Source organism: Onthophagus taurus, chromosome 1, assembly GCF_036711975.1.
Source record: "Onthophagus taurus isolate NC chromosome 1, IU_Otau_3.0, whole genome shotgun sequence".
Lineage (NCBI taxonomy): Eukaryota > Metazoa > Arthropoda > Insecta > Coleoptera > Scarabaeidae > Onthophagus > Onthophagus taurus.
This window is the reverse complement of record NC_091966.1, coordinates 44,056,747-44,083,364: the sequence shown is the minus strand read 5'-3', so window position 1 is coordinate 44,083,364 and position 26,618 is coordinate 44,056,747. Positions and strand designations below refer to the sequence as shown.

General features: G+C 35.8%; 1 protein-coding gene and 1 long non-coding RNA gene across 4 annotated transcripts in view; both read left to right on the top strand.

The window, feature by feature from the left end:
- The window catches only part of LOC111421603 (regulating synaptic membrane exocytosis protein fife), a 109,161-nt gene that overhangs the window by 54,915 nt on the left and 27,628 nt on the right, over nucleotides 1-26,618 (top strand). For all 3 annotated transcript variants that reach the window (XM_071201423.1, XM_071201424.1, XM_071201425.1), the window contains 5 exons: nucleotides 1,332-1,718; nucleotides 1,772-1,884; nucleotides 2,087-2,508; nucleotides 9,497-9,693; nucleotides 23,681-24,007. In XM_071201423.1, the coding sequence (XP_071057524.1) occupies nucleotides 1,332-1,718; nucleotides 1,772-1,884; nucleotides 2,087-2,508; nucleotides 9,497-9,693; nucleotides 23,681-24,007 (1,446 nt within the window). The remainder of the gene's footprint in view (nucleotides 1-1,331; nucleotides 1,719-1,771; nucleotides 1,885-2,086; nucleotides 2,509-9,496; nucleotides 9,694-23,680; nucleotides 24,008-26,618) is intronic.
- Nucleotides 18,411-18,748, top strand: LOC139432652 (uncharacterized). The gene is made up of 2 exons (XR_011642404.1): nucleotides 18,411-18,622; nucleotides 18,682-18,748. It is a non-coding gene; the product is annotated as an uncharacterized lncRNA (long non-coding RNA).

Genomic DNA, 26,618 nt, shown 5'->3' with positions numbered 1-26,618 from the left:
TTACGTAATTTTTTTATGGTTTCAGTTTAATATTGTTATCAATTATCAATTACGGTTAGGTAAATGTCAACACTTCATGCCATGCTTGTGTCTTAACAGATTAATGCTACGTCGACCACCGTGAAATGTAGTGTAGTGAATTAGTAAAATTCAAATATCTCGAAAATCGTTAATATTTTCAAGATCAAAGAAGTATAGCTTTTTTCTACAGAAATGATGGGGCTATCCAAATTAAACAAGTATGTTGTAAAATAATGAGCGATAAAAAATTTTTAGCTGATTTCATCTAATTCATATGGCGCATGTGGCGACATCTACGAGTTAACTCAAATCCTCTCACACATTATTGTTTACCCTTACAAAAACTATAAGTCAACTATGAGCCATTATGTAGAAAAGTAGCTGATCTATTAACAAAAATCTATTTTATTTTTTTCGCTTTAACATCCTGTATCTCAGTAAGGAGCAGACTAAGACCCATTATTGTTAATGAAAATATTATTATTTTGGCCTCCTGAACGTACATTTACAATTTGGCCCATTACTTATGAATCACCCTGTATAAAACGGCGGGATAGTGATTATTGAGTTACGTATTGAGTTATAATCGAATTCAATTTATATTTCGAAATTTAGAACAATTAAAAATCTAAATTAAAAAAAAAAACACCTTCCCAAAAATAAAATCAACACGAAGTGCTGTGATTTTACCGTATTATAATTTTAATTAAACCATCCCAGTGCGACTAACGAAGAGAGGTTTCATTTTGAAACTCGCTCCCACCTCCGAATAATATTTAATTGAACGCGACGGTGAATTAACCGGCGCGGAGCAAAAACCGCCCCCGCGATTCAAGTCCCCGGTTTCACCCCTGCACATGTTTGCATTATTATTTCGGCGAAGGGTGCTAATTTACCATTGGGCAGCATCGCGATGCCAAATTCGCATCGCCAACGTGGGCGCTTTTCAAACAATGGAACGAAACCACCGCCGCCCCGGGGAGATAAACAAAAAAAAACACCACCCCCTGAAACGCAAAGCACGGTTAAAATTTCATATCTGGATATCGGGAAGGGTTGGGTTTTTTTTTGTTTGGGAAGGGATATTTTTCGCTGATCCCGATAGAATGGACAATAGCTGGAGGGGATTATCAACGTTTTGAAATTCGATAGTTAAAATAACGCTGGGATTGAAAATTTTATTCATTAGTGTATTTATTTGAAACAAATATTACTGATTTATTTATGAACGCATAAAACAACTATTTGATTTAATTATTACCTTAAATAAATCAATAAATCAATCAAACCGAGTTTCTTTTTTTTGATAGTGACCAAAATGGGGCCTCGACCATCTTTGATTCCGGACGACACCCCTCCGGTGGCTCAAATCGAAGAAAAACCAACGCCTTCGATTACACCCGTTTCAAAACCGGAACCGGGAAAACCTCCGAGTCGAGCCGGAGCTTGTCGCGTTTGTTTAAAAGCATTCAAACCAGATGATTTTAGTAGAACGTGCAAAGAATGTTCACAAAGGGTTTGCGAAGATTGCGCGAGTTACAGCCAACTCGGTGAAGACGAAAAAGCCTCAGATTGGACTTGTAGCGTTTGTAGAAGAAAATTACAATCAAGGGCGGTGGTTCAACAAGATTCAAACGAAAGTCTTTTAGAGATACCGATACAAGAGTTACAAAGGAGACACTCAGAAGCAAGATTGGGTGAGTTGGGAAAAATAAATTAATTAATTAAAAATTTTTTGGGTTAATTTTAGGTGGTGGAAGTAGTTTAAATCCGGGTTTAGGCGGCGGTTTAGCTCCTCCAAGAAGTACAGAACTTCGTAGACACTCAGACGTCTCTCCAACGTCGTTAAAAGAATTAGAAAAGGTGCGTTTCATCGATGATTTGATTTAATTATAAAGTTCTCGCCTGAGTAAACTTCATTTATAGCAGTAAATTCGAAACGGGAAAATTAGATGAAATCATTAAACGTTAGTTTGAAATCTAGATTAACCAAATCATTTCCTTAATTACTACACCAAATTTCCTTGAATTATGTACATATTGAAGCAATATTCTAATTTTTTAGTTAAAGGGTGGTGCTCCGAAACAATCAGATTCTGATTGGAGAAGAGGTGGTGGGAGGAGTACCGCAAGCAGTCGACAAAATAGCCCACCTCGAGAACAAAGAGAGGCTCCAAGATCAAGAAGAGCTAGTAGAGCAGTTGCGAGACAACACAGTTACGATGATGAGGTCAACAAAAATAATCCACCCCCACCCACAGACAATCCAGGACTTGGATTACCAGCTCCTATGCCCAGAAGAGCATCGGCGTACGACGTCTTCACCGTACCAGGACTCAGCACGGTAACCACCTCAAATTTGGGAAGAAGAGCTTCATTTCGAGCACCACCCCCTGAAACAAACAGCCCCCCAAGTCCCGAGTCAGGAGGACCAGCTTTAGCGCTACCTGAAGACGATCGAAGGTCTCGCAGACGAGGATCTCAATTGTAAGTTGTTTTCAGTTTATTCTAATCACCGGAGAGTATTGAATTTAAGTTTTAACTCTTGTAACTCGATTCGGAATCGATTTACGATACAGACGCTCAGATCCAAGCGTAAGCTGTGCCCTTATAGTTGAGAGGCAAAAAGGGGACCACTCGGAATAATTCGACTAATTGGAAAGCGAAGAAGACGCCGTCGCGTACAATAGTGATAAATAAAAGACCCATTTGACTTTAACATTTCGCAATGCGCGCTATCTTAACCTAATTACAGAGAGGAACGAATAAATCTTCACTCTCTCAATATCAATATTATTAGGTAATTAACTAACTCATTTGGATCGTAAGCTCCGATATGAGCGGAGTTTTCGTTGCCATTGTCACCGAAGCGCACAACATGAAACGAAATAGATGATATTTACACAATTATTACTTCTTTTATTATAATTAATGTATTATATTGAACTAGAACTTTTAAAATTTTGTTTTGGCCGTACGTCTCAAGACGGCTAAACCCTAGTGTTTCTAGTTCTAGGTCTAATGTTAGTTATAGTTTTACTCTAGCACTGTTACTATGGTTTAGCCGTCTTCAGAGACAAATGTGTTAATACTTTTTAATTTTTTACCTATTTCAACATACAGGCTGCTTCAAAAAATGTTACTAATACTTTTTCAAAAAAAAAATAATTAATAACTTTAATTAAAAAATATGAACTCTAAGTTCGGTTCACATAAGCGTTGTAGTTAACAACCGAACACTTCCATATCCCCAGTTTCGAACGTCAATTAGAGGACGAGCACGCAGCCAGAAATTCCGCAGATAACGAGTGCATAATTGCTCGGTTATTAAATTCCGAAGTCCCTCGTCTCTAACGTCGCCTTCATCCCCCAATTTTAGTTTATTCCGTTTGCGAAATAATTCCGCCGCGGGATCTAAACGTGGTAATGAGGTCATAGGGGGGTGGTTTTTTTCCATTAATATTTATGCGGCGCGAATAATCTGTTACGTGTTCGCGGGGGAAGCGTATAAATTGGATATAAAAAGGTGAATAAGAATGGGCACTTGTTTTCATTTTTGTCTTTTTGTGTTTAATTATGCGCGTCGGCAAGTTCTCCCTTGTAAAATTTACGTGATGAGATTACAAATGTTTTAGATAAGATGTAATTGTAGGGTACAGAGCTAGTTTTACAAGATGTGCGCGATTTGCATAAGAATCGAATCGGAAAAGAAGATGTTTAAAAAAAATAACCATTTTTTTCATTCCCTTCTCCTTCACTAATTTTCTTTTCTTTTGCTTAACCATATTCTTTCTCTCGCATTGAAAAGCCATTTTGATAGATATCAGGACAATGTTGAGAGGTGCCAGACAAGATGAAGTAAAATATTATTCTAGTAGGTCATAAAGCATCCCGACGCTGTTAAAAAATGTCCAGGACGATATTGAGCGATGCCACAGTCTATGTTAAGTAACAAATGGTGGTCTAAGTCGGTCCTCATGGCATAGGGGTTGATGCTATATAATAATAATAATAATATAATATTTATTAACCCCATGTAATACATTGAAAAAAGAAGAGTAATACAAAAAAAAAATCAAATGACAAAGGAAAGTATATAAACTAATAATAATACTAATAAACAATCAATGGAGTTAAAGAGGACCAAGTCAATTAGCGAAAGCGCAAACTGTTTTTCATTGGCCCTCGGAAGTATTAAATGAAATTATATCTAAAACCCATCTCACCACCCACCCCAAGTGCAACGCCAATTCAAAGGTTTCAAGGTGTCATAAAATGCTTGATATGCCTAATGATTGCCCGCTTCCTCCTGCTGTCTCCGCAGTTGAATTTTTAATTTGTTTCTGAAACCACGCACATTCTCCAGCTTTATAGTAAGTGGGATATTGTTATAAATGCTAGGCACACAGTAGGAAAAGGCTCTCTTGAACAGTTCGAGCCGATGCTTCGGTATTGTAAATGTGTAACGGTGCCTAACATTTATATTATGAATATCTGTCCGATAGCAAATTTTGTTGTGTAAATAACGAGGGGTTTTATAAGTAAGGATTTTATAATACAGACAAGCGGAGTGTAATATTCTACGTCGTGACATATTCAGCCAACCGAGCGTATGAGAAATTCTCTCACGTCCTCTGATACCATAGATAAAGCGAAGGCAAGAATTCTGCACCCTCTGAATACGACATCTATTCGCAGCATCGATGCAAGAGTGGTACAGAGCATCCCCATAATTAAAAATGGATAACACAAGTGACTCGCATAAATGAATTCTTAATTGTTGATGCAGTAAGTTTGGGTGGAGTAGGCTCTTTGAAGGAGATTACTGACATGCCCTTTAAATCTCAAATCAGAGTCCATGGCAATACCTAAATTACGGGCAACGTGCGTAAAGTTTAGTTGTTCATCGTTAACAAGAATGTTCAAGGATTGCCTAGCCTCATCCGCGGAAGCACCGGTTCCGAAAATAATGACAGACGATTTAGAAGCATTAATAGATAAACAATGGCGTTTGGCGTTGTCAACTAGTAACTTCAAGTCAGAATTCATTAGAGATTGCGACTCACCTATGTTATCCCTACTAAAGCGAAAGTATACTTGTGTGTCGTTAGCATACATATGAGTTTTATAGTGCTTTAGGTTAGAACACAGATTAATCGTGTAAATAAGATACAGTATAGGTCCCAAAATCGATCCTTGAGGCACTCCAGAAGTAATAAGGCCTCTCTCCGATAGAGCATCCTGAAATTTAACAATCTGAGAGCGATATAAAAAATAATTTTTAAAGAAATCAACAGCTATCGGAGAGAGGCCAATATAATGAAGAATTGCTAGAAGTGTTAAATGATGAATCGTGTCAAAAGCCTTAGAAAAGTCGATCAAAACAAGTGCAGTGATACTCCTCTCATCCACCCCACGCAAGACATCGTCGGTAACATCAAGAAGAGCCGTGGTACAGCTGAAACCAGGGCGAAATCCAGACTGATTGGCTGGTAATATATTAAATTCATTAAGATGGCCCCAAATCAATGCATTTGGATTCTTGTTTTTTGGAATTGGTGAAACCAATGCAGTTTTCCATTGGGCGGGATAAACCCCAAATTCGAGACAACAGTTTATAATATGACACAAATATGGAACAATAATAGGGCAACACAACAACAACATTTTTACGCTCATACCATCACACCCAACTGCATTAGTTTTAATAGATTGTAACGTACGAAAGACTTCCTCTTTAGAGGCAAGCGAAAAGTACAGCCTACCAGATACCTGAGGCAGTAAATTACAATTATAGAATTGTATAAGTTCTGCATCACCAGGGCTGTTATTTTGAGAGGATAGAAAAAAATTGTTAATAGAATCAGCATCGCCAATGTTACTAGGAATGCCACTAGTTTTATTTTTATAAACTCCCAAAGATCTGAAGGCACCCCATAGTTTTTTTGAATTATTATGCCTGAATATGTGAGATAAAAAGGCTTTCTTTTCATGTTGGAGTGCAATATGGGTGAAGTTACGTAGTTGTTTGTAATAAGTAAAATCAGATGGTGAATTAGAGGATTTGAACTTCTTATAGGCCGTATCTCTCAATCTCATAAGAAGTTTAATGTTGTCCGTAACCCAAGGACGGTAATGCTTATGTAGAACCGATGTCTTGATAGGTGCATAAAGATTAAAAAGGTTAATGATATGATAATTAAAAAAGTCAACTTTATCGTTAATATTCGACAGCTGCAAACGTTCCTGCCAAGGAAGTGCACTCAGCTGATCCAGAAAAATTTCAGCGTCAAAGTTTCTGAAGTCTCTATAAGTAATGCTTTCAATTGTAAAACGATACAAATCAAAGATAAGGTAACAAACACAAGTGAATGATCAGCAATGTTATGTATAGTTGTCACACCCGATTCAAGAACAGGAGCATCTACATTTAAAATCACAAAGTCAATCAATGTGGCGGAGGAGACGGTTACACGAGTTGGGCTTGAGATAATTTGTTGAAGACTAAATTGTTCAATAGTAGGAATGAACCGACTGCCATAGCAGCCATTTATATCTAAGCCATTAATGTTAAAATCACCCATGCAGACAAGTTCTTCTGATGTTGGAGCAAGAGAAGATAGAACATCCTCGAAACGAGAGAGAAACTCGCTGTGAGATGGCCGATATGGTTCGATATGATGTTTGAAATATTTGTTTTATATTTGGAAACTCAAGGTGAGGTTGAGAGGTATCGGACACACTAGTGAAAGTATTTATGAAGAAAGTGGAAGAATTTATAAAGAAATATGAATGACGGTGTTGAGAGGAAATAAGAACGGTTGTTTGGGTACAATAATGTTGAAATAGATGTAGAATGATGTCAGAGATAATTTCAGAACAACTTGGAGTGTGTGTGGGACGATATTGTCTGGGATAATGCGGTCTCGGCTTAATTGAAGTACTTATTAGCCAATACAAGGCCGCTTACGGCCGCAACTTTCCAATTTATGTTATGTGATGATGCCATATAATATTAAATATGTACATACAACCATATGACGACGCTTAACGTTTTTGCGTCAAGTTTTTGTAATGATTGAAATCCTACGAATTCTTCGTTGATCGCATAGTTTTAGATACAATGTCAATCAAAATAAACAAACTCGTTTTCTTAAAACCTAGCCACATATATCATTTAGATCTCTTTGGAGATGAACTTAAGCAGACTTTGCATTTCCGTTATTTATTCAAAGTGGTCTTAGCACACACGATCATCAACTTTGAAGAATTCGTGAATTTGCACAAAAACGAATAGAGTAAGACGACTAAGTTCTTAGTTGGATGATGTGACTTTGATTCATATGGATTCACCTACAATTAAATACTCACACTAAAACTCACAATCAAATCGAGTCGCCCATGGTTCATATATTGAAGTACCCTTAAAATTCACTAAAGAACCATCCCTTGAAGTTCGTTGCAGTTATTCAAATACACCTGTATATTTGTTACAAAATATACAAAAAAGAACTCATATTTGTAATGTATTTTTTGTAATTCGCGACAAGCTATAACAGTACTCAAACGGGTGCTGTAATGAGACTCCTTACAGCATCCGATGCTGTAATGAGATTTTAGTAACATTTTATGGAACCAGTTCAAGTTGGTGACATTGGGTCATTAATTTTTCTACTTGTCAATGTGACAATGTTTTTCTATGGATGTTTAAACACGTTCTTAGTATCGAATATAAGGTCCACAATGATGAGGACATTGAACTCTGAGCAATTTCTCTTATTTTGGGAGGTGTACATGAAATATTTTTGTCAGGTGAATACATTTTGTGTTTTGACAGTTTCTAATTGTCAATTCAAATTTCTATTTTCAAGTGTTACGGTGTTACCAACTGCTACATACCTATTTCCCTACATTGTCAAAATTTATTTTATTTTTGAGAAAAAAAAAGAGGATAAAAAACACGTTTCATAAGACTTAAAGCACTCATTCATTAAAAAACTCGTGGCTTCGCCATTCGTTTTTCAATTTGAATTCGTGCACTTCAAACGTGTCTTACGAAACTTGTTTTTTAATATACTATATCATTATTTTTAAGTAAAACTAACACAATTTTAACTATTTGTAATTAATAATCTGAGTTGTTGACCTGGCCACCACCGTAACTTCATCTAGGTTCAGCAACACCGTGACCTCCTCCAGATCCACCTCACTTTCAGCCCACTCAAAGCAAGATGCTTCTTCATGATATTCCTCATTGCAGACTGAAAATGTTCTGCGATGTCCTCCATTACCAAAACTGGTGATAAATTTTCATTGGCGTCTGCTACATTCTCTATGTTTGATTCGACATTTTTGTTAATTTTACGTAAATGCTCTTTAAGTTTTTCTTCGGTCGTTAAATTTTCAACTATATCACTTGGTAAGCATGAATTCAAGAGTCCATTATTATCTCTCATCTTGCTCAGAACGCGTTGCAATTATTTAAGCTTACCCACAACGCGTTGTAGGTAAAAATTTCGGACAATGTCTGAATTCGGGTATTGCGAGTCACAAACAATTTTGAGAGATGTTTGCTTTAATATTGAGAAGGATTTGTGATAACATAGAGGAAAATATCGAGAATGATATCAAGTTGTGGCAGCGATTATATTGAGAGATATCTGGAACAATACTTAGAGATGTAAAGAAACCTTGAAGCGTGACAACGAAGATATTAAGAACTATTTGGAACTTTGTCAAAGTGGTGACGGGGATGATATTGAGAGATATCCCGAACTACGTTAGAGAGTGACGAGAAGTATCAAAGACGATATACAGGAGTGTTGAGACCTACTAAAACAAAGGTTAAAGAATGATGGGATGATATTGAGAGGTTTCGTATTTCCGCATCTCAAACACTTTGCCCACAAAGTTACTCGTGTGAACCTGTAACTTTTTGCAATTAAGTAATTGATACAAAAAAGAGCGATGATTAATTAATTTAACTCTCAATTTCAATTGATTCTTTGATTTTATGAAGTATAAAATAAGAATTAAAAGGGAAGTGAATGTGGATAATGATATTTTAAGAGTAACGCCTGACGTCAAACGGGCCACCCCCAGGTAAAAGCGGGTTGTTGCCCGATCGATACCACCCCGAATGAACGCCTCCGGAGCCGGTTTCATTTCTCTTCTCGAAAAGCGAAAATAAGTGCGGCCAAGGGGACTAATGCAACCGACCACCTTCAAACAACAAAAACAAAACGACCTACGCACTACGACCGATACGGCGAAAATTTGAACGAAAAAAAAAGCTATCCCCACAAACGATCTACCTGTTCTCTTTAACCTAGAAGATATCCTTGGGGTGCTCCTATTTATACCTTTTACTGTTCCTGTTTACTTTTCGGTTAACACTTTTTCTTTCTTTACTTTCTTTAACGATTATACATCAAAGTTAAAATATTTATTATATTCTTATTTAATTATGTTTTAGGCCCGACATAGCAGCTTTACGAACCGTTCCTCGACCTGTACCAGCTTTAGAAGATTTGGAAGCAACCCCACGACGTCAAGCGTCCGTGGATGCTGAAGCTATCCGTATTGTTATCCACGATGTAGATTCTGGACCAGCAACGGCCGCTCAACGAAGAATCGTTTTACGTCGAGATCCCGCCGACAAAGCACATAGAAGTAAGCCGATTAAGTTCTTGTTAAAAGCTCTTTATGTGTTCTATACAACAGAAAGACATAAATTTTTTATATTGATGATTTATTCGACTTTGTTGTTGGTATTTAAACGTCGTTCGTTAATAATAACAATTATGATGCCGTTTATAATTTGTGAGCGACTTCCCATAATTAATTGTCCGAAAATTAATTACCATAATTATGCAAATTGATTCAAAGCAATTATCATGAAATTAGCATATTTAATGAGCGAATGAATAAATTAAAACGAAACTTTGATTTCATATAATAATTTTTAACAAGTCAATAAAGAATTATTTTGAATAAATAAAAATTAAATAGAATATGTACATTACATTACATTACATTACATAGAATACATATCGTGTAGGCGGACCAACCAACCTTGCACCGCGACCCTAAGGATCTATTGTACCCCGATAGATATCGTTATCAAATTTCACCGTGCAGTCCAATGCTCTTAACGAACATTAATACCTTGCTCGGCGAAAGGTCATTCAGATCTTTTGAGGCGACCCAAAAATCGAGAATCTGATACGGTTAACGGCAGGGCAGTGGCATAAAACATGCTCAACCGTCTCTGCTTCCTCCGCACATAGTCGGCATTCAACATCGTCGGCTAAACCCAACAAGTTGAGGTGTGCTTTTAATCGGCAGTGCCCATTAGAACTTTTATGCTACTACGGGCAAGTCCTAAAATATTCCCGGGTTTGACAGTGGCGATGTTAATAAACACCTTAGCATGTCTCATTCCAGGAGAACTGGTCCACAGTAGGCGAAGTCTCTCTTCAGCCCACAGTCCAATCCTATATTTGGCCATTGCAAATGATACACCAACTGCTGGTTCCGGTCCCACAAACGCTTCAGCGCTGCCATCTCGTGCTAGCTTATCTGCCGCTTCATTGCCAGCAACCCCAGAGTAACCCGGGACCCAGATCAGAGAGACTCTGTTATCACAACTCAGTGTGTTTAATGTTCTCTTACAATCATTAACCAGAGCCGACACCGTTTTCACGGCTTGCAGCGCCTGGAGACCGGCTTGACTGTCTGAGAAAATTCGTACTGTCATGTTCTTCACCCCTCTTTCAAGAAGGATTTTAGCACCCATGTCAATAGCAAGTACTTCCGCCTGGAATACAGTACAGTACGTACCCAGGCTGTAGGCTTGCTTAATTCGAGGTGTCTGGCAGTATACTCCTGCTCCTACCCCTTCAGGCGTTTTTGATCCATCTGTGTACAAGCAAATGTCTGCCCGAACCAGAGAATTTTCATTTTCGATCCAGGACTGCCGCTCAGGCAGTACAATCTGGTATCGAGCATTAATCACTGATAGTGATACCGCCAAATCTGACGGCATTGATAGCACAGTATCAGTGCTTATAATGTCTTCCGCAGCCCATTGGTAGGACATGTCGGAACAGTTTTGAGCATATTGCTTAAATCTGTAAATGGTTGTTCTAGCTACTTTCTCTATATGCAAATGCAGAGGAGATAGGCCAAGCAGAACCTCCATTGCTAGAGTTGGCGTTGTGCCTATCGCACTAGAGATTGCCAATCCAGCTACTCGTTGAATTCGTGAAAGTTTACTGATAACTGAAATCTGTCGGACTTTCCTATACCAGGCTGCTGCTCCGTATGTGATCATAGGTCTAACCACAGTCACATAGAGCCAGTACAGTCTTTCAGGGGTAAGACCCCTATTTTTTCCACAAAGACTGCGACAAGTCCACCAGGATAGTCTAGCTTTGTGCAAAACTCCCTGCAAATGTCCATTCCATGACAGGGTTTCGTCTAGGATTACTCCTAGATATTTGACTTCCTTTGAGAAAGGAATTTCTTCACCTTGGATAGTTGGGCGGATTAGTCCATCCAACTTTCGCTTCCTGGTGAAGGGCACAACAATTGTCTTTTGCGGGTTTATTGAGAGGTTCTCTCCCTTACACCAAGCGCAAATGGTATCTAGGGTCACCTGGAGGACTTTAGATATCCTCGGCAAACAGGTTCCTTTGACCATAACGACAATGTCATCAGCATAAGCTTGTATTTCCACACCAACGCTATAGTTGCTTCCACTCCCCTGTCAAGAGCAGCTCTTTCAAGAGATTGTGGTATTGCGTTGTTGAACGCTCCCTCTATATCCAGAAACGCACAAACCAAGATTTCTTTATCCTGCAGCGTCCTGGATACTCTACCAACTAAGTTGTGTAGAGCCAATTCTGCTGATTTTCCCGCTTGATAAGCATACTGGTGGCGACTCAGTGGACCAGATACCAATGGCACCGTACGGATATACCGTTCCAGAACTTTTTCAAGGGTTTTCAGCAGAAATGACGTTAGGCTGATGGGTCGAAAGGCATTAGAAGTAGGGAGCGAACGGCCCGCTTTGGGTATGTAAAATACCCGTACCTTAGTCCATTCTGCCGGCACATATTCCCAGGCGACACTCGCTCTGAAAATTTTTACCAAAATTGGCAACAACAAAGACCTCCCCTGCTGTAACAAAGCAGGAAATATATTGTCTTCTCCAGGCGATTTGAACGGCTTAAACGTTTGAATTGCCTGGTCCACGGATGTGTAAGTGACGACTTTTCTAGCCACACTCCAATCCGTATTTGAGGGGCGCTTTGCCTTGCAAGAATAGCCCGCTGTGGCATTATCGGCCCTCATCATCAGGCTTCCTGGGAAGTGAATCTGCATTAGAAGCTCCAACGAGGCTCTGCTAGAGTCCGTAAAACTACTGTCAGGCCGCCCAAGTGAGCCCAGGGGTAGTGCCGGATCTCTAGCGAGAATCTTGTGAATTCTTGCACTGCTGGGTGTGTCTTTCACTCCCTCACAGAACCTCCTCCAAGACTCTCTTTTTGCCTTACGTATGTTTTTGGTGTAATTCGTTAGAGCCTGTTTATATTTCTCCCATTTACCTAATGTCTTGGCCCGGTTGAAAAGCTTTCGGACCTCTTGTCTTTCGGAGCTAAGAGATTCGTTCCACCAGGGTGTGCCCCGATTACTACTTTTCACCTTCAGTGGACTGCTACTGTGATATGCAGAGCGAATTGCCACAGAGATCTGCTCCGTGGCTATTTCAACCTGATCACAGTTCCTAACGGTTGTGATAACACTATTTAGGTTATCTGGAAGGCAACTCTTAAACAGATCCCAATTAGTGCTACGGGGATTACGGTACGTACAGTCCGATTTCATCCTTAGATCAATTTTAAATTGAATATGTCTATGATTTGAACACGGCGGTTCAGAGGATACCCTCTAGGAGGTTATCTTAGAGCTTAATATAATTGAGCTGAACATAATGTCAAGTACCTCTGCTCTATTTCTGGTAACAAAGGTTGGTTTGGCGCCTACATTATTAATAGTAAGCCCCTCCCCTAATAGGTAGTCAAAAAGTAACTCACCTCTTTCATTTGTGTTGGTGCTTGCCCACATTGTGTGGTGGGCATTGGCGTCACATCCAACAACAACTTGCAGGTTATTCCTCCGGCTGTAGGCAATTATGTCTCGCACAGCGGCCGGGAGAAGGTCATTTTCCGTTCCGGGGAAGTATGCCGAGCAGATGACAATTTCTGTCCAGCCCTTCTCACCTCGGATTCTCAGAACCGCAGCTACACAATCGCGGTCGCTATGCTCTGAGATTAAGAAAGCATTAATGTTGTTCCTGATAAGTAAACAAGCTCTGGGTCTATCTCCTGAGCAAAGTAACTTACCGGATAAATTACCGAGTCCGCCGATGCGCCCGGTATTGGCGAGCCATGGTTCCTGAATGAGGGCAATATCAATTCGCTCACTCATCCAGGTTCTGCTAAGGACAGCCGTGCTGCAGGTTTACCTGTAAACAGTTAATAGACTTATCCACTGAGCTGAGTACAGTTTCCCCTACAATATGTAACCTCGTTATCTATTTTATAACGAGAAATTCTGAACCGTAAAAGCACACAACGAACTTGGGTCGTTTCCCCTTTGAATTATTAGGTTAGCTGGTGTTAAACAACTATGTTCATATCTGATTTCGCACGCAAAGTAACCGCGAAATGCCCCTCGGTCACGAAATTCACCGTTTATTAAAACAACCTCTTCGTTTTTTACTACGCGATTTTTTAATTAATTTCTAAAACAATTTTCTTATTGATTAATCGAATTACACATTTAAATCGTAACAGAGAAATGTTTTATTCATTTTCGTTTGTTGGGTGAATTTTACGGAAAGATAAATCGTGTGAAACACAACTTGACTTCGTGCCAACTGTTTCAAAGGAGTTTCGTATCGAAAATGTTCCCGGCGCATTGTCGTAATGTTACGATTACATCTTTTTGTGTTCTTATCTTATTTTTTTTTAGATAATCTTAAATTTTTAGAAACTTTAAAATTCTCTACGTAATCTTATTTTTTGTGTGCTTACTAAAGAAGACTTATGTAAGTCAAAAAGAAACGGTGTGAAATTATTAATAAAATATTTTTTTTGATTGGTATTTATATTTTCTATCGTTTAATTTTTTAATATGCTCGGTATTGAATTGAATTATTGTAGTTGAAATAATTTTTTGTCTGCATCCCATAGAATGATTTTTTTTAAACATAAGTCTTCTGTTTGTTCATTACAAGTTTTTTGATGGCCTGCAACAAATTTAATTTTTTATTTACTTTTTTCTTATTTATTTATTAGTTTTTTGAACTAAAACTAGAACTCACACTATCACTAGAACTAACTCTAAACCTAGAACTAGAAACTTCTTTTCAAAAAGTAGTTGACGTTTTGGATGCCATCTTCGATTGTAATCTTTTTTCAAAAACAAGTTCTATTTTCATAAATATATTAACTCAATACACAGCAAGATACAATTTACGATAGAACAAGAGAAAAATAACGAAATAAACTACCTAGACATAAACATAAAAAGAACACAGGATAACGGTTTTATATTTAACACATACAGAAAACCAACACAGACAGATGCAGTCATACCCTACGACTCATATCACTGTAACGCACATAAACTAGCTGCTTTTAGATCACACATACATAGAGCATACAATTCAAAAATGAACACAGAAAACCTTACCACCGAAATAAATACAATCTACCAAGTTGCGAAAAATAATAACTTCCCAACTCACATAATAAATAATATTATAAACAAACAACAGAAAAAACAAAAAATGATTAATTGTACCACTCTAAAGAATCAACACAATGAAGATCAAAGTATTTATTATAGAGCTATAACATTCCAAGGCAACATATCCAATAAAATAAAACAGAGTTTAAAACAATATAATATAAATCTTAATTTCAAACCAAATAATAAACAATAAGGACAAAATAAATAAACTGGACGACAATGGTGTGTACATACTAGAGTGCGACACTTGTAAAGCAGTGTACAGGGTGGGCAAATTTGGCTGTTATTATAGGCTATCTCAGAAACTATAAGAGATACGAAAAAAGTAGGTGCCATGTCCCGGTCTCTTTTTTCGAGACTAACCCAATCCCGCAAACACCAAACCTCTATCTTCTTTTGTTTTTTAATTATAGCCAAAAAGTCAAATTTTCGTGATTTCAAAAAATGCTCATATTTCGTTTATTTTTGAAATTAGAGGAATGAGGTTGATATGTTCTTAAGACACTTTTTTAAGTAAAATATACTGCCGTTGAAAAATTTTAAAAATATTTGATGATTTTTGAGATACAACACAAAGTTGTATTTTTTTAAATACAAACTATAGTAGATTATGGTGTTACTGAAAAGAGCATATTTTTAGCTTTCCAATGATGTATTGCACGCATGGTGTATTTGGGGAAAATAAGCGTTATTTTTTAATTCTAAAATATTAAAGATTAATATTCAAAATTTTAATTATAGTAGGCGAGGAAAACGTTAAATGCCACTTAGTTACTATAGTAACGTGAGTTTACTGATCATTTCATTCATGAATTTTTCGAAACGAGTTTCCCGCTTAAAAATTCCTCATTATTTTTAAATACATAAAGCGATAAAATTAAAAAATGATTCTTTGAAAATGATAGATAAGGCTCCATATCCCATATAAACATCGTTTCAATGGAAAGTCCACTGCTCAGTTTATGATCCCTAATCTTCCTCTATCTCACCCAATTTCAAAAGAAAAAGTTGCTAATATGAAAAAACTTCTAAATCGCATGGTTGGGGAAAACTGGTAAGATACTACCAAAGATTTCATTCATTGATACCCAACTGTTCTAACCTTACAACCAGTAAGTTTAGTAGAAGAAGATGACATAGTCTGTGACTGTTTACTTCCTGAAGTTGTTGTTCATATTTAATTATTCATTAATTAATACTTTTCTTGTATTTTTAATAAACAAACTTTATCTACTAAATCATTTTTATTGGTGAACAAAGTTAGGGATAAGACACTGAGAAATTTAAATCAACTATTCAAAGTTTTTATTCGTTGGTACAAAACCAAGTTTATCCTGCATAAAGCTAGGTGTCCACTTGAGAGAAACTTCTGAGAGTAACTCTCGATATCTACTCTCAACTCTGTGTCCACTTGAGACTGTTTTAGCTTTCCGAGAGCATCTATAAAACTTCCGAGAGCTTCCTCTCAGACAGTTCTCTCAGGACCGTGTCCACTAGTGAAATGTGTCCGTGCTATGGAAAGTAAAATTTATTTTCTTTCAGTGTTTGGTGTTTGTAAACATGGATGTAAACAAAATTGCAAGTGCAATAGTGTTGTACAAAATTTCAAAAAAAAAAAAATAAAAAGAAGCTGTTGGGTGAAATCATGGATTTGGCGTAGAGCTGGGTGTCAACAAATATCAACATTCGTTATCAAATTGTTAATAATTTGGCATACTGGATTCACAAAAAATGAACTCGATTGCTTTAATGGCACTTATAAATGCACACTATAAGTTTATTGTCGTACACATGATAGCTTAATAGTGGCTTGGCAGTATTTTGGAAAATTATTAGAAAATATAAACTTAAACGCCTCAATTGCTGTAAGAGACTAGATATTGCTGACAGAAGACTAAGTACTACTAATGAAAGACTAGATGTTGCAAATGAAGCAGATTCTTCTTACAGAAGACTGCACACTACTACCAGAAGACGAAATACTGTTGGTAGAAGACTAGATATTGCTGCAAAAGATTAGATATTGCTGGCAAAAGACTAAGTATTGCTAGTGAAAAACTAGATATTGCAAATGAAGCACATCCTTCTTACAGAAGACTACACACTACTACTAAAAATCAAATACTTTTAGCAGAAGACTTAATTTTACTGTCAGAACACCAAAATATGTTGTCAGAAGTTACTATTACTAATGGTACAAATCCCGTTTAAATTTCTGTCCAATACTTGTTAAAATTGCATCCTTCGCTTCCCGATTTCTATGTTCATTAGATGTGATATTCCAAAGAATTGAATTTTCTTCATACACTTCAATTAATTCAAATATTTCTTCTTGGGACTATTTTCTTTTAGGTGTTGTCTTTAAACGTGTTATATTGAGAAAACTCGCAGCTACTCGCAGCAAAATTCGAACCTTGTTTGGTTTTTGACAGTTACTCTCACGATAGATAAATTGTGCGTGTCCACTTGAGTACAAATCTCAACGTGTTTACTCTCCGAAAGTTTGTGGGGACTCTCTGATAGTTTCTCTCAGATGCGTGTCCACCAGAAAACATACTCTCGATAGCTTCTCTGGAGAGCATTGTTCACAAGTGGACACTTAGCTTAATGGTACAAGACCAACTTTCTGTCATATTCGTGCAATTAGGTAGTAATTACTGTCCGAACCCGCCTACTATAATCAAAATTTTGAACTTTAGCGCTTACTATTTTGGAATTGAAAATTAACGCTTATTTTCCGCAAATGCACCATACATGCGATACATCATTGGAAAGCTAAAAATATGCTCTTTTCATTAACATCATAATCAAGTATAGTTTGTATTTAAAAAAATACAACTTTGTGTTGTATCTCAAAAATTATCAAATATTTTTAAAATTTTTCAACGGCAGTATATTCTACTTAAAAAAGTGTCTTAAGAACGTATCAACCTCATTTCTCTAATTTCAAAAATAAACGAAATATGAACATCTTTTGAAATCACGAAAATTTGACTTTTTGGCTATAACTTAAAAACAAAAGAAGATAGAGGTTTGGTGTTTGCGGGATTGGGTTACTCTCGAAAAAGAAACCGGGACATGGCACCTACTTTTTTCGTATCTCTTATAGTTTCTGAGATAGCCTATAATAACACCCAAATTTGCCCACCCTGTACATTGGAGAAACAGGCAGAAGCATTAGAAAAAGAATAAGAGAACATAAACACAAAAATAACTCCAACTTCGGAAATCACTTAACATTTAACTCAAAACATGAATTTAACGAAGATAAAAATTCCAGAATCCTTCATCATATCAATAAAAGTTACTATTTAGAAATAATGGAAAACTATGAAATTAATAAATTCCTCAACAACTGCCCTGATGTAACATGCCTAAACGAACAAATTATACCTACAAGAAGACCACTATATACCTATCTCAAACAACCATACACACCTCCACGAAAACCTCGCGAACTCTAAAAATAGCTGCTCTCTCTGTACCATTATATTTTTCAGTGTGTTTGATGTAGGGAGTTAATATGTTTATGTTGTAATACCTCATTTTAACCTGTTGAAAATCAACCTATTCTAAACAAGAAAGTTTAAATTCAATACATGACAATCACATTTGACAGATTACCAACATTAAAATAGAAAATATACCATTGACAGTTTCAACATAACCTAAAATATAATAAAAAGTGATGTATGATAGCACATGTTTAGAGATTAACATTTTAATAGTGAATTAATTCAATAAAGTATCACATACATGTTTAGTTGTTCAAAAAATTGACGTAAGTTAAAATGTAAAATTATGTAATAATAGAAAGTGTTGTCAAATTAATAACTTTAGGAACTCCTGAAGATGCTCCGAAAGGAGCGAAACCGGTAGAGTGATAATAAACACATTTCACCTTTAAGTGCAAAATTTGTTTAATTTATAAATATAGGTTAACTTGGCGCTGAATACAACTAAAAATAGAACTAAGCTAGGCCCAGAACTTGCACTAGACCTAGAACTAGATACATTTGGATTTAGCCGCACATCTCCCAAGACAGCTAAACCCGAATGTTTCTAGTTGTAAGTCTAGTGTTAGTTCTAGTTTTAGTTTAATAAAAATATAGAAAATAGTGATATCTTACGTTAACTAGCACTGTGACTAGAACTAACATTAAACTTAGAACTAGATACATTCGGATTTAGCTGCACGTCTCTCAAGACGGCTTAACCCCAATGTTACTAGTTTTAGGTCTAGTTCTAGTTTTGCACTAGCACTATCACTAGAGCTAACACAAAAACTAGAAAAATCGGGTTTAGCCGTCTTGAGAGACGTGCGGCTAAATCCCAATGTTTTTAATTCTCGGTTTAGTGTTAGTTCTAGTTTTAGTTCAATAAAAATATGCAACATAGTGATATCTTATGCTATCTAGCACTGTCACTAAAACTAACATTAGACCTAAAACTATATAAACCCGAATAAATAAACCCGAATGATGCTAGTTCTAGGTCTTGTATTAGTTCTAGTGATAGTTCTAGTTTTAGTTCAATAAAAATATAGAACATAGTGATATCTTATGAAAGGTTTTTTAAAAAAATACCACTTTTCCTCCGTAATTGTTATAAATTAATCAATCTGAGACGTTTCGGGAACACCTCCCTTCATCTTCAGTCTACAAATAGTCACTCGTAATATTATCTACAAAAAACCACAACAAAAGACCATAAAAATCTCAAACCACACAAAAAAATACAAAAATTAATCGGTGTCGAATGTTAAAAAAGTTTACCTCTAATCTTGATATGATGATTTAAAAAAAACAATATTTTAAAATTACTTTGCATACATGTATGTGCGTCACATTGTACAACTGTTTTGAAATACCATTGTACGAAGTTTCAAGGTTAATTTTACTACCCAAAAACTGGAATTCGTTCTTCCTTTCTACCACTCCCAAACTTCTTCTATCTATCTCGCTTTATATACATATTTAATCTATCTAAGATATCGCATTACGCGAATATAATATTTATATATAAAATTTTTATATATAAAAAAATAAATGGATACTAGAAAAAGAAAAAGAAACATTATATGATCTATATATATATATAATAAATTTCTTATATTTATATATAATAAATTTATTATATTTAAATATAATATATATAATAAATTTATTATATATATACAGGGTGATTCATAAGTAATGGGCCAAATTGTAAATGTACGTTCAGGAGGCCAAAATAATAATATTTTCATTAACAATAATGGGTCTTAGTCTGCTCCTTACTGAGATACAGGATGTTAAAGCGAAAAAAATAAAATAGATTTTTGTTAATAGATCAGCTACTTTTCTACATAATGACTCATAGTTGACTTATAGTTTTTGTAAGGGTAAACAATAATGTGTGAGAGGATTTGAGTTAACTCGTAGATGTCGCCACATGCGCCATATGAATTAGATGAAATCAGCTAAAAAATTTTTTATCGCTCATTATTTTACAACATACTTGTTTAATTTGGATAGCCCCATCATTTCTGTAGAAAAAAGCTATACTTCTTTGATCTTGAAAATATTAACGATTTTCAAGATATTTGAATTTTACTAATTCACTACACTACATTTCACGGTGGTCGACGTAGCATTAATCTGTTAAGACACAAGCATGGCATGAAATGTTGACATTTACCTAACCGTAATTGATAATTGATAACAATATTAAACTGAAACCATAAAAAAATTACGTAATAAAACAATTTATTGTACGCCAGTTAATAAAACGAAATACAACATTAGAACAGACTTGAACTAAGACCACTTACGACAACTGTTATCAAAACCTACATGTTAATGTTGTGCGAAGTTAAATTAAATTTAAGCTTAATTATGAGCTACTGCAAAAGGTTTTCAACATGACCACCACCAGCATTTATACACGCATTTAACCGTTTGGTTAAGGATTGTCTGACTTTAAAAAATGTAGCAGGATTATTTCGTATTGAATTGGCTGCATCTTGAATTCTATTCCATAACTCGTCTCGTGTATTTATAGTAGGTTCAGCATAGACCATTGATTTCATGTAACCCCACACATGGTGGCCACTGAAATTCACTACCACGTCCAATCCAACGGTGAGGGAATGTTTCATTCAGATGTTCGCGCACAGCACGTGAAAAATGTGGAGGAGCACCGTCTTGCATGAACCACATATTTCTTCTTAGTTGTAATGGAAGATCTCCCAAGAAGTCGACTAAGTCATTATTTAAAAAAATTAAATATGACTCTCCATTTAAATTAGGAGGTAATTCAACTGGGCCCAGTAATGTATTGCCTATTACACCGCACCACACATTTATTTTAAACTCGTGCTGGAAATGTCTATCTTTTTTTAAACGAGGGTTTTCGGTTTCCCAGGCATGACTATTTCGCCAATTAAAAACTCCGCGTCTGGTAAAGGTTGCTTCATCCGTGAAAAGAATGTTATTTAGGAATGTTGGATTATTATTCAATTTTCCTTTTAGCCACTGACAAAATTGAACTCTGATTCGATAATCTGTTGGAAGTAAATTTTGCACAGGTATAAAATGATAGGGATATAAATTTTCCTTGTGTAAAATTCTAGTCACGGATGGTTGGCTTATTCCAGTTGCTGCAGACAATCGACGAGTGCTTATTTCAGAATTTTGCGCAATTCTTACCAAAATTTCATCTTCTTGCTGCGGAGTGATAATCTTAGGACATCCTGTATGATATTTTGGACGAAATGAACCTGTTTCACCCAATCGATTATAAATATTTTGAAATATCTTCCGGTTTGGCTGCCTTCTGTAAGGGTACATTTCACGATATTTTCTGGATGCTGCTTGCCCAGAAAAACGTTCTTGTGCGTAAACGCATAACATGTCTCTCATTTCTTCGTTTGAAAAGTGATTGTGTCTCGGCATTTTGATTTATGTTAGGACAAGAATGAATCAGTTTACTTAACAATAAAATGTTTTAAACTATTCATTAAACGTAAAAGCTCATTGACGTTTCATAATTCATATGGCGCATGTGGCGACATCTACGAGTTAACTCAAATCCTCTCACACATTATTGTTTACCCTTACAAAAACTATAAGTCAACTATGAGTCATTATGTTGAAAAGTAGCTGATCTATTAACAAAAATCTATTTTATTTTTTTCGCTTTAACATCCTGTATCTCAGTAAGGAGCAGACTAAGACCCATTATTGTTAATGAAAATATTATTATTTTGGCCTCCTGAACGTACATTTACAATTTGGCCCATTACTTATGAATCACCCTGTATATACAGTGTGTCCCCGGATTGTGTCCCCGTAAGGTATAATTGACGATAAATTTTTGAATTCAAATTCCATCTTTTACAGTTAAAGTCTGGATGTCATAAAACGAAATATAACCAAGTTTTACGTCAAATTTCCTCAAACTACCAAAGTTAACGCAAGAAGTTTGTCAACCGTTGCAGGTAAAGTGGTCTTTCTGAGCAATGTACAACAAAAGTTGATTAAGATAAAATGTTTATGTTAAATTATAGCCATATGCGGAATTTTATTAATTTAGCACATAAAAGAAAAAATGAGTTTTTTCTTGAAAAATTTTTTCTAATATTCCGTTTTACAATAAAAATAAATGATCTGAGTGAACTAACAATTATCATTTGATAGCGTTATTTGGAAAAAATTGATTGGTAGATGTGGTCCGCAACCATGGCTGCCAAGAAGTCCGGATTTAACTATTATGGATTTTTATTTTTGGGGTTATGTAAAACAAAAAGTGTACACTGAAAATTTTAATAACAATTTAGACCGTTTCAAACAAAAAATTGAAACTGTTATTAGAGAAATTCCGTTGGACCATATTTGAAAAAGTTATAAACAATGTCGGAAAAGGGCTGAATTATGTGTTAGTGTAGGTGGTGGTATCATTGAAGAAGCTTTTATGTTAATTTAGTTTAGATCGAAAATGTTTTGTTAATCTTATGATTTAAAAATCTGCATTTTGCTTTTATATCCTAAATTAATAAAATTCGGCATATCGCTATAATTTAACATAACAAACATTTTATTTTAATCAACTTTTACTGTACATTGCTCAGAAAGGCCACTTTACTTGCAACGGTTAACAAACTTCTTGGGTTAACTTTGGTACTTTGAGGACATTTAACGTAAAACTTGGTTATATTTCGTTTTATGACATCCAGACTTTAATTGTAAAAGATGGAATTTGAATTCAAAAATTTATCGTCAATTATACCTTACGGGGACACAATCCGGGGACACACTGTATATATATATATATATGGGAGGTGTTCCCGAAACGTCTCAGATTGATTAATTTATAACAATTACGGAGGAAAAGTGGTCTTTTTTTAAAAAACTTTTCATATAACAACACCTCTAGTTCAATTTATCGTTTAGTTTGATATCTTATGTTTACTAGCGCTACCTAGCACTGTCACTAGAACTAACATTAGACATAGAACTAGATACATTCGGATTTAGCCATCTTGAGAGACGCACGACTAAACCCGAATAATTCTAGTTCTAGGTCTAGAGTAAGTTCTAGGCCTAGCGTTAGGTCTACTAGTAATGTTTTTTCTAGTTTTAGTTGGTATTCAACGCCAAGTTGTTGTATATTTTGTTTCTAACTAAGGTTATAACATTGCATCCAAAACGTCATGAAAACACTTTTTCAAAAAACTCTTTTAAAGTTTAGTGTTGGTCCAGTGTTAGTTTTAATCATAATTCCAGTGTTAGTTCTACTTTTGATTCAATTAATACCGGCCGTGAAAATCTTCGTACTTATATTATAAATTCTTTTTTAGCTCGCGGATTTGGAATGAGGGTTGTTGGTGGAAAAACCGGGGCTGATGGGCGTCTTTTCGCCTACATTGTTTGGACGGTTCCCGGTGGGGTAGCCGAAAAATCAGGGCTTCAACAAGGTGACAAAGTTCTCGAATGGGCCGGGGTATCCTTAATCGATCGGTCGTTTGAGGAAGTTTGCGGAATTATGGATCGTACGGGGGATGTTATTGAACTTCTGGTAGAACACGCAACCGATTTACGTATGTGCGATCTGTTGGATGACCCGATACCACCCAGTAACATTAATAGGAAACCCTCGGATGCAGCCATTTCAGCACTGCACGTCGGTAAGATAATCTCTTACCGAACAATATTTTTGCACATCCATAAGTTCACACACAAAATCACTTTAAAATCTTTTTTGTTTTTTTGACACGATAAAATAATAAATTTAATTTTAATATATTTATGTTATACAATTAAAAATAATACAAACGGAATGTGATATTTATCATCTCTTCTAATGTGTATCTTTCATCAGAAATGCAATTAGTGCATTAGTATATGCTCAATTACTTTTTGAGATACGCAAAGATTAATTATCCCAATATTTATGTTTAAGATTATACAAGATAGAGTTCAAAAAATCAGAACTCCGAAATTTGAAGATTCCAAGAAATGATCTTTAAAATATTAAGTACTAAATAAATTTGTTTTAAATTGTTTCTTATTTTATGCTGATGTCTCAATTAGTTTTTGAGATACGATTTTTTAATGATTTTAAAATTTTTTATTTTTCGCTAATTCTTAACTGTAAAACACGAATCTGAGAGGTGGAGTGTAAATATTGAATGTATGTACAGCTCTGTTCAGATTTAATGCGAATCGTCCGCTGTTAGCTTCGACATGACGCTGGTACTGGAAGAAGACGGAGACATCTTTTGTTTCTATTCAATTCGATTTCTGAGACTAAAGGAAGTTACCCTCTCCCTTAACCCAGGTAAAACCGTCCCAGTTTGAAGTGGGCCGAAGAATGGATCACCCTTTTTTTAAATGTGTTAATTTTATTTTATTTTAAATCTTTTTTGATATTTTCAAGAACAACAAATACACGATTTTTTATATGTTCCTCTAATAAATGATTTTAGGGTATTTCTATAAATAAAACGTCAGACAAAAGTCTCAGTAATATAATTAATATAATATAAAACTTATAAATTTTTTAACATGTTGAATCAATTCGATTGGAAAATTTTGAGTGAGGTTCCTGATAGCGTGAATGATGCATATGGAATGTTTCATAATGTCATTATGGGGGCTTTTCATGCGTCTTTTCCTCTATGTAAAATAAATTTCAGGTCTTGTGATGACGGCCTCAATTGGTTTAACAACAATTTGAAACAGATAAGGGATATGTATAACTCTTCTTGTGAGCTTTATAGAAAATTTAAAATGGATGACTTACTTCATGCTAGAAATAAACTTAGAATTCAATATAGAAAGGCGATTTCTGATGCAAAAAAGAAGGCTTCGAGTGAAGTTATTAAGCAGAGCAAGAATAAACCAAAAGCAATGTGGAATCTTATTAATAATACTAGGCGTAGTGGTATGAATGATGACACTTCTCATTTAAACCCTAATGAATTAAATAATTTTTTTGTTGGCATTGCTGACGAGGTGGTTCGAGGTTTGCCAGATTCAACTGTTTGCGCTATGGACGTTTGTCACACGCTGCCTCCAGAAGGCGTGTACTTTTCGTGTTGTGAAGTTACGCCGATTGAAGTTCGTGATCTCCTTTGCAGTTTAAAATCTAGTAACTCTAAAGACATTTATGGCATTTCTGCAAACTTTGTGAGAAGTAACACCGGCCTATATGTGGCGCCCTTTACACGATTGGTGAATCTTTCCTTTTCATCTGGCGTATTTCCTGACTTATTAAAAATAGCTAATGTAATTCCAATTTATAAAGGCGGAGATAAGAATAACAATGCTAATTTTCGTCCTATAAGTATTCTGCCCACCTTTTCCAAAATATTTGAAAGGGCCCTTTTCAATAGAATCATCGCATACTTGGACCAAAATAATTTATTGCACCCTCATCAGTTTGGCTTTCGTAGGGGTAGGTGCACCTCTGACGCGGTAGTTAAATATGTGAATATCTGTCTTGACAGCTTTGAAAAGCGTGAATACTGTATGTCATTGTTATTGGACTTGTCTCGCGCATTCGATACAGTTTCTCATCCAATTCTTATTGATAAACTTCGCAATGTTTATAATTTTGACGATAAAAGTGTTGCTCTAATCCGATCTTATTTGTCCGGCAGAACGCAACAGGTGACTTGTGGTCAAGTGACATCGGAGAGAGTCAGTTTGACTAGGGGTGTTCCACAGGGTTCTATCCTTGGTCCTCTTTTGTTTTTGATGTTTTTCAATGACTTTCCGTATTATTTTAGGGACATTGACTGTTTATTATATGCTGACGATGCCACATTAATTATCCGAAGCAATGAAGCTGAAGAGGTCATTCAAAGATCAGAATTGGTTCTAAATAGAGCACGTAACTGGTGCATCGCGAATGAGTTGTGTTTGAATGATGGGAAAACAGCCAGAATGATTTTAAGTCAGAGAAATTTTAATTTTACTAATTTTGGTAACCCGTCGTTTGGAAAATTCTTGGGAGTTCACATAACCACTCCAATATTGAAGTTCGATCATCATGTTGACGCTATAAGTAAGAAAATTTCAAAAAACATCTTTTTGCTACGAAACCTTATTGTCAAGGTGGAACTAGAAGTAGTAAAAGCCGCTTACTTCGCGCTTATACAAACCCATATATCTTACGCCATTTTAGCGTGGGGAAACACTCCCGCTAGCAAACGGGTTTTTAACTTACAGCGTAGGGCCCTAAGAGTTGTGGGAGGCCTGGGATACAGTGAGGACTGTCGACACATCTTCGTG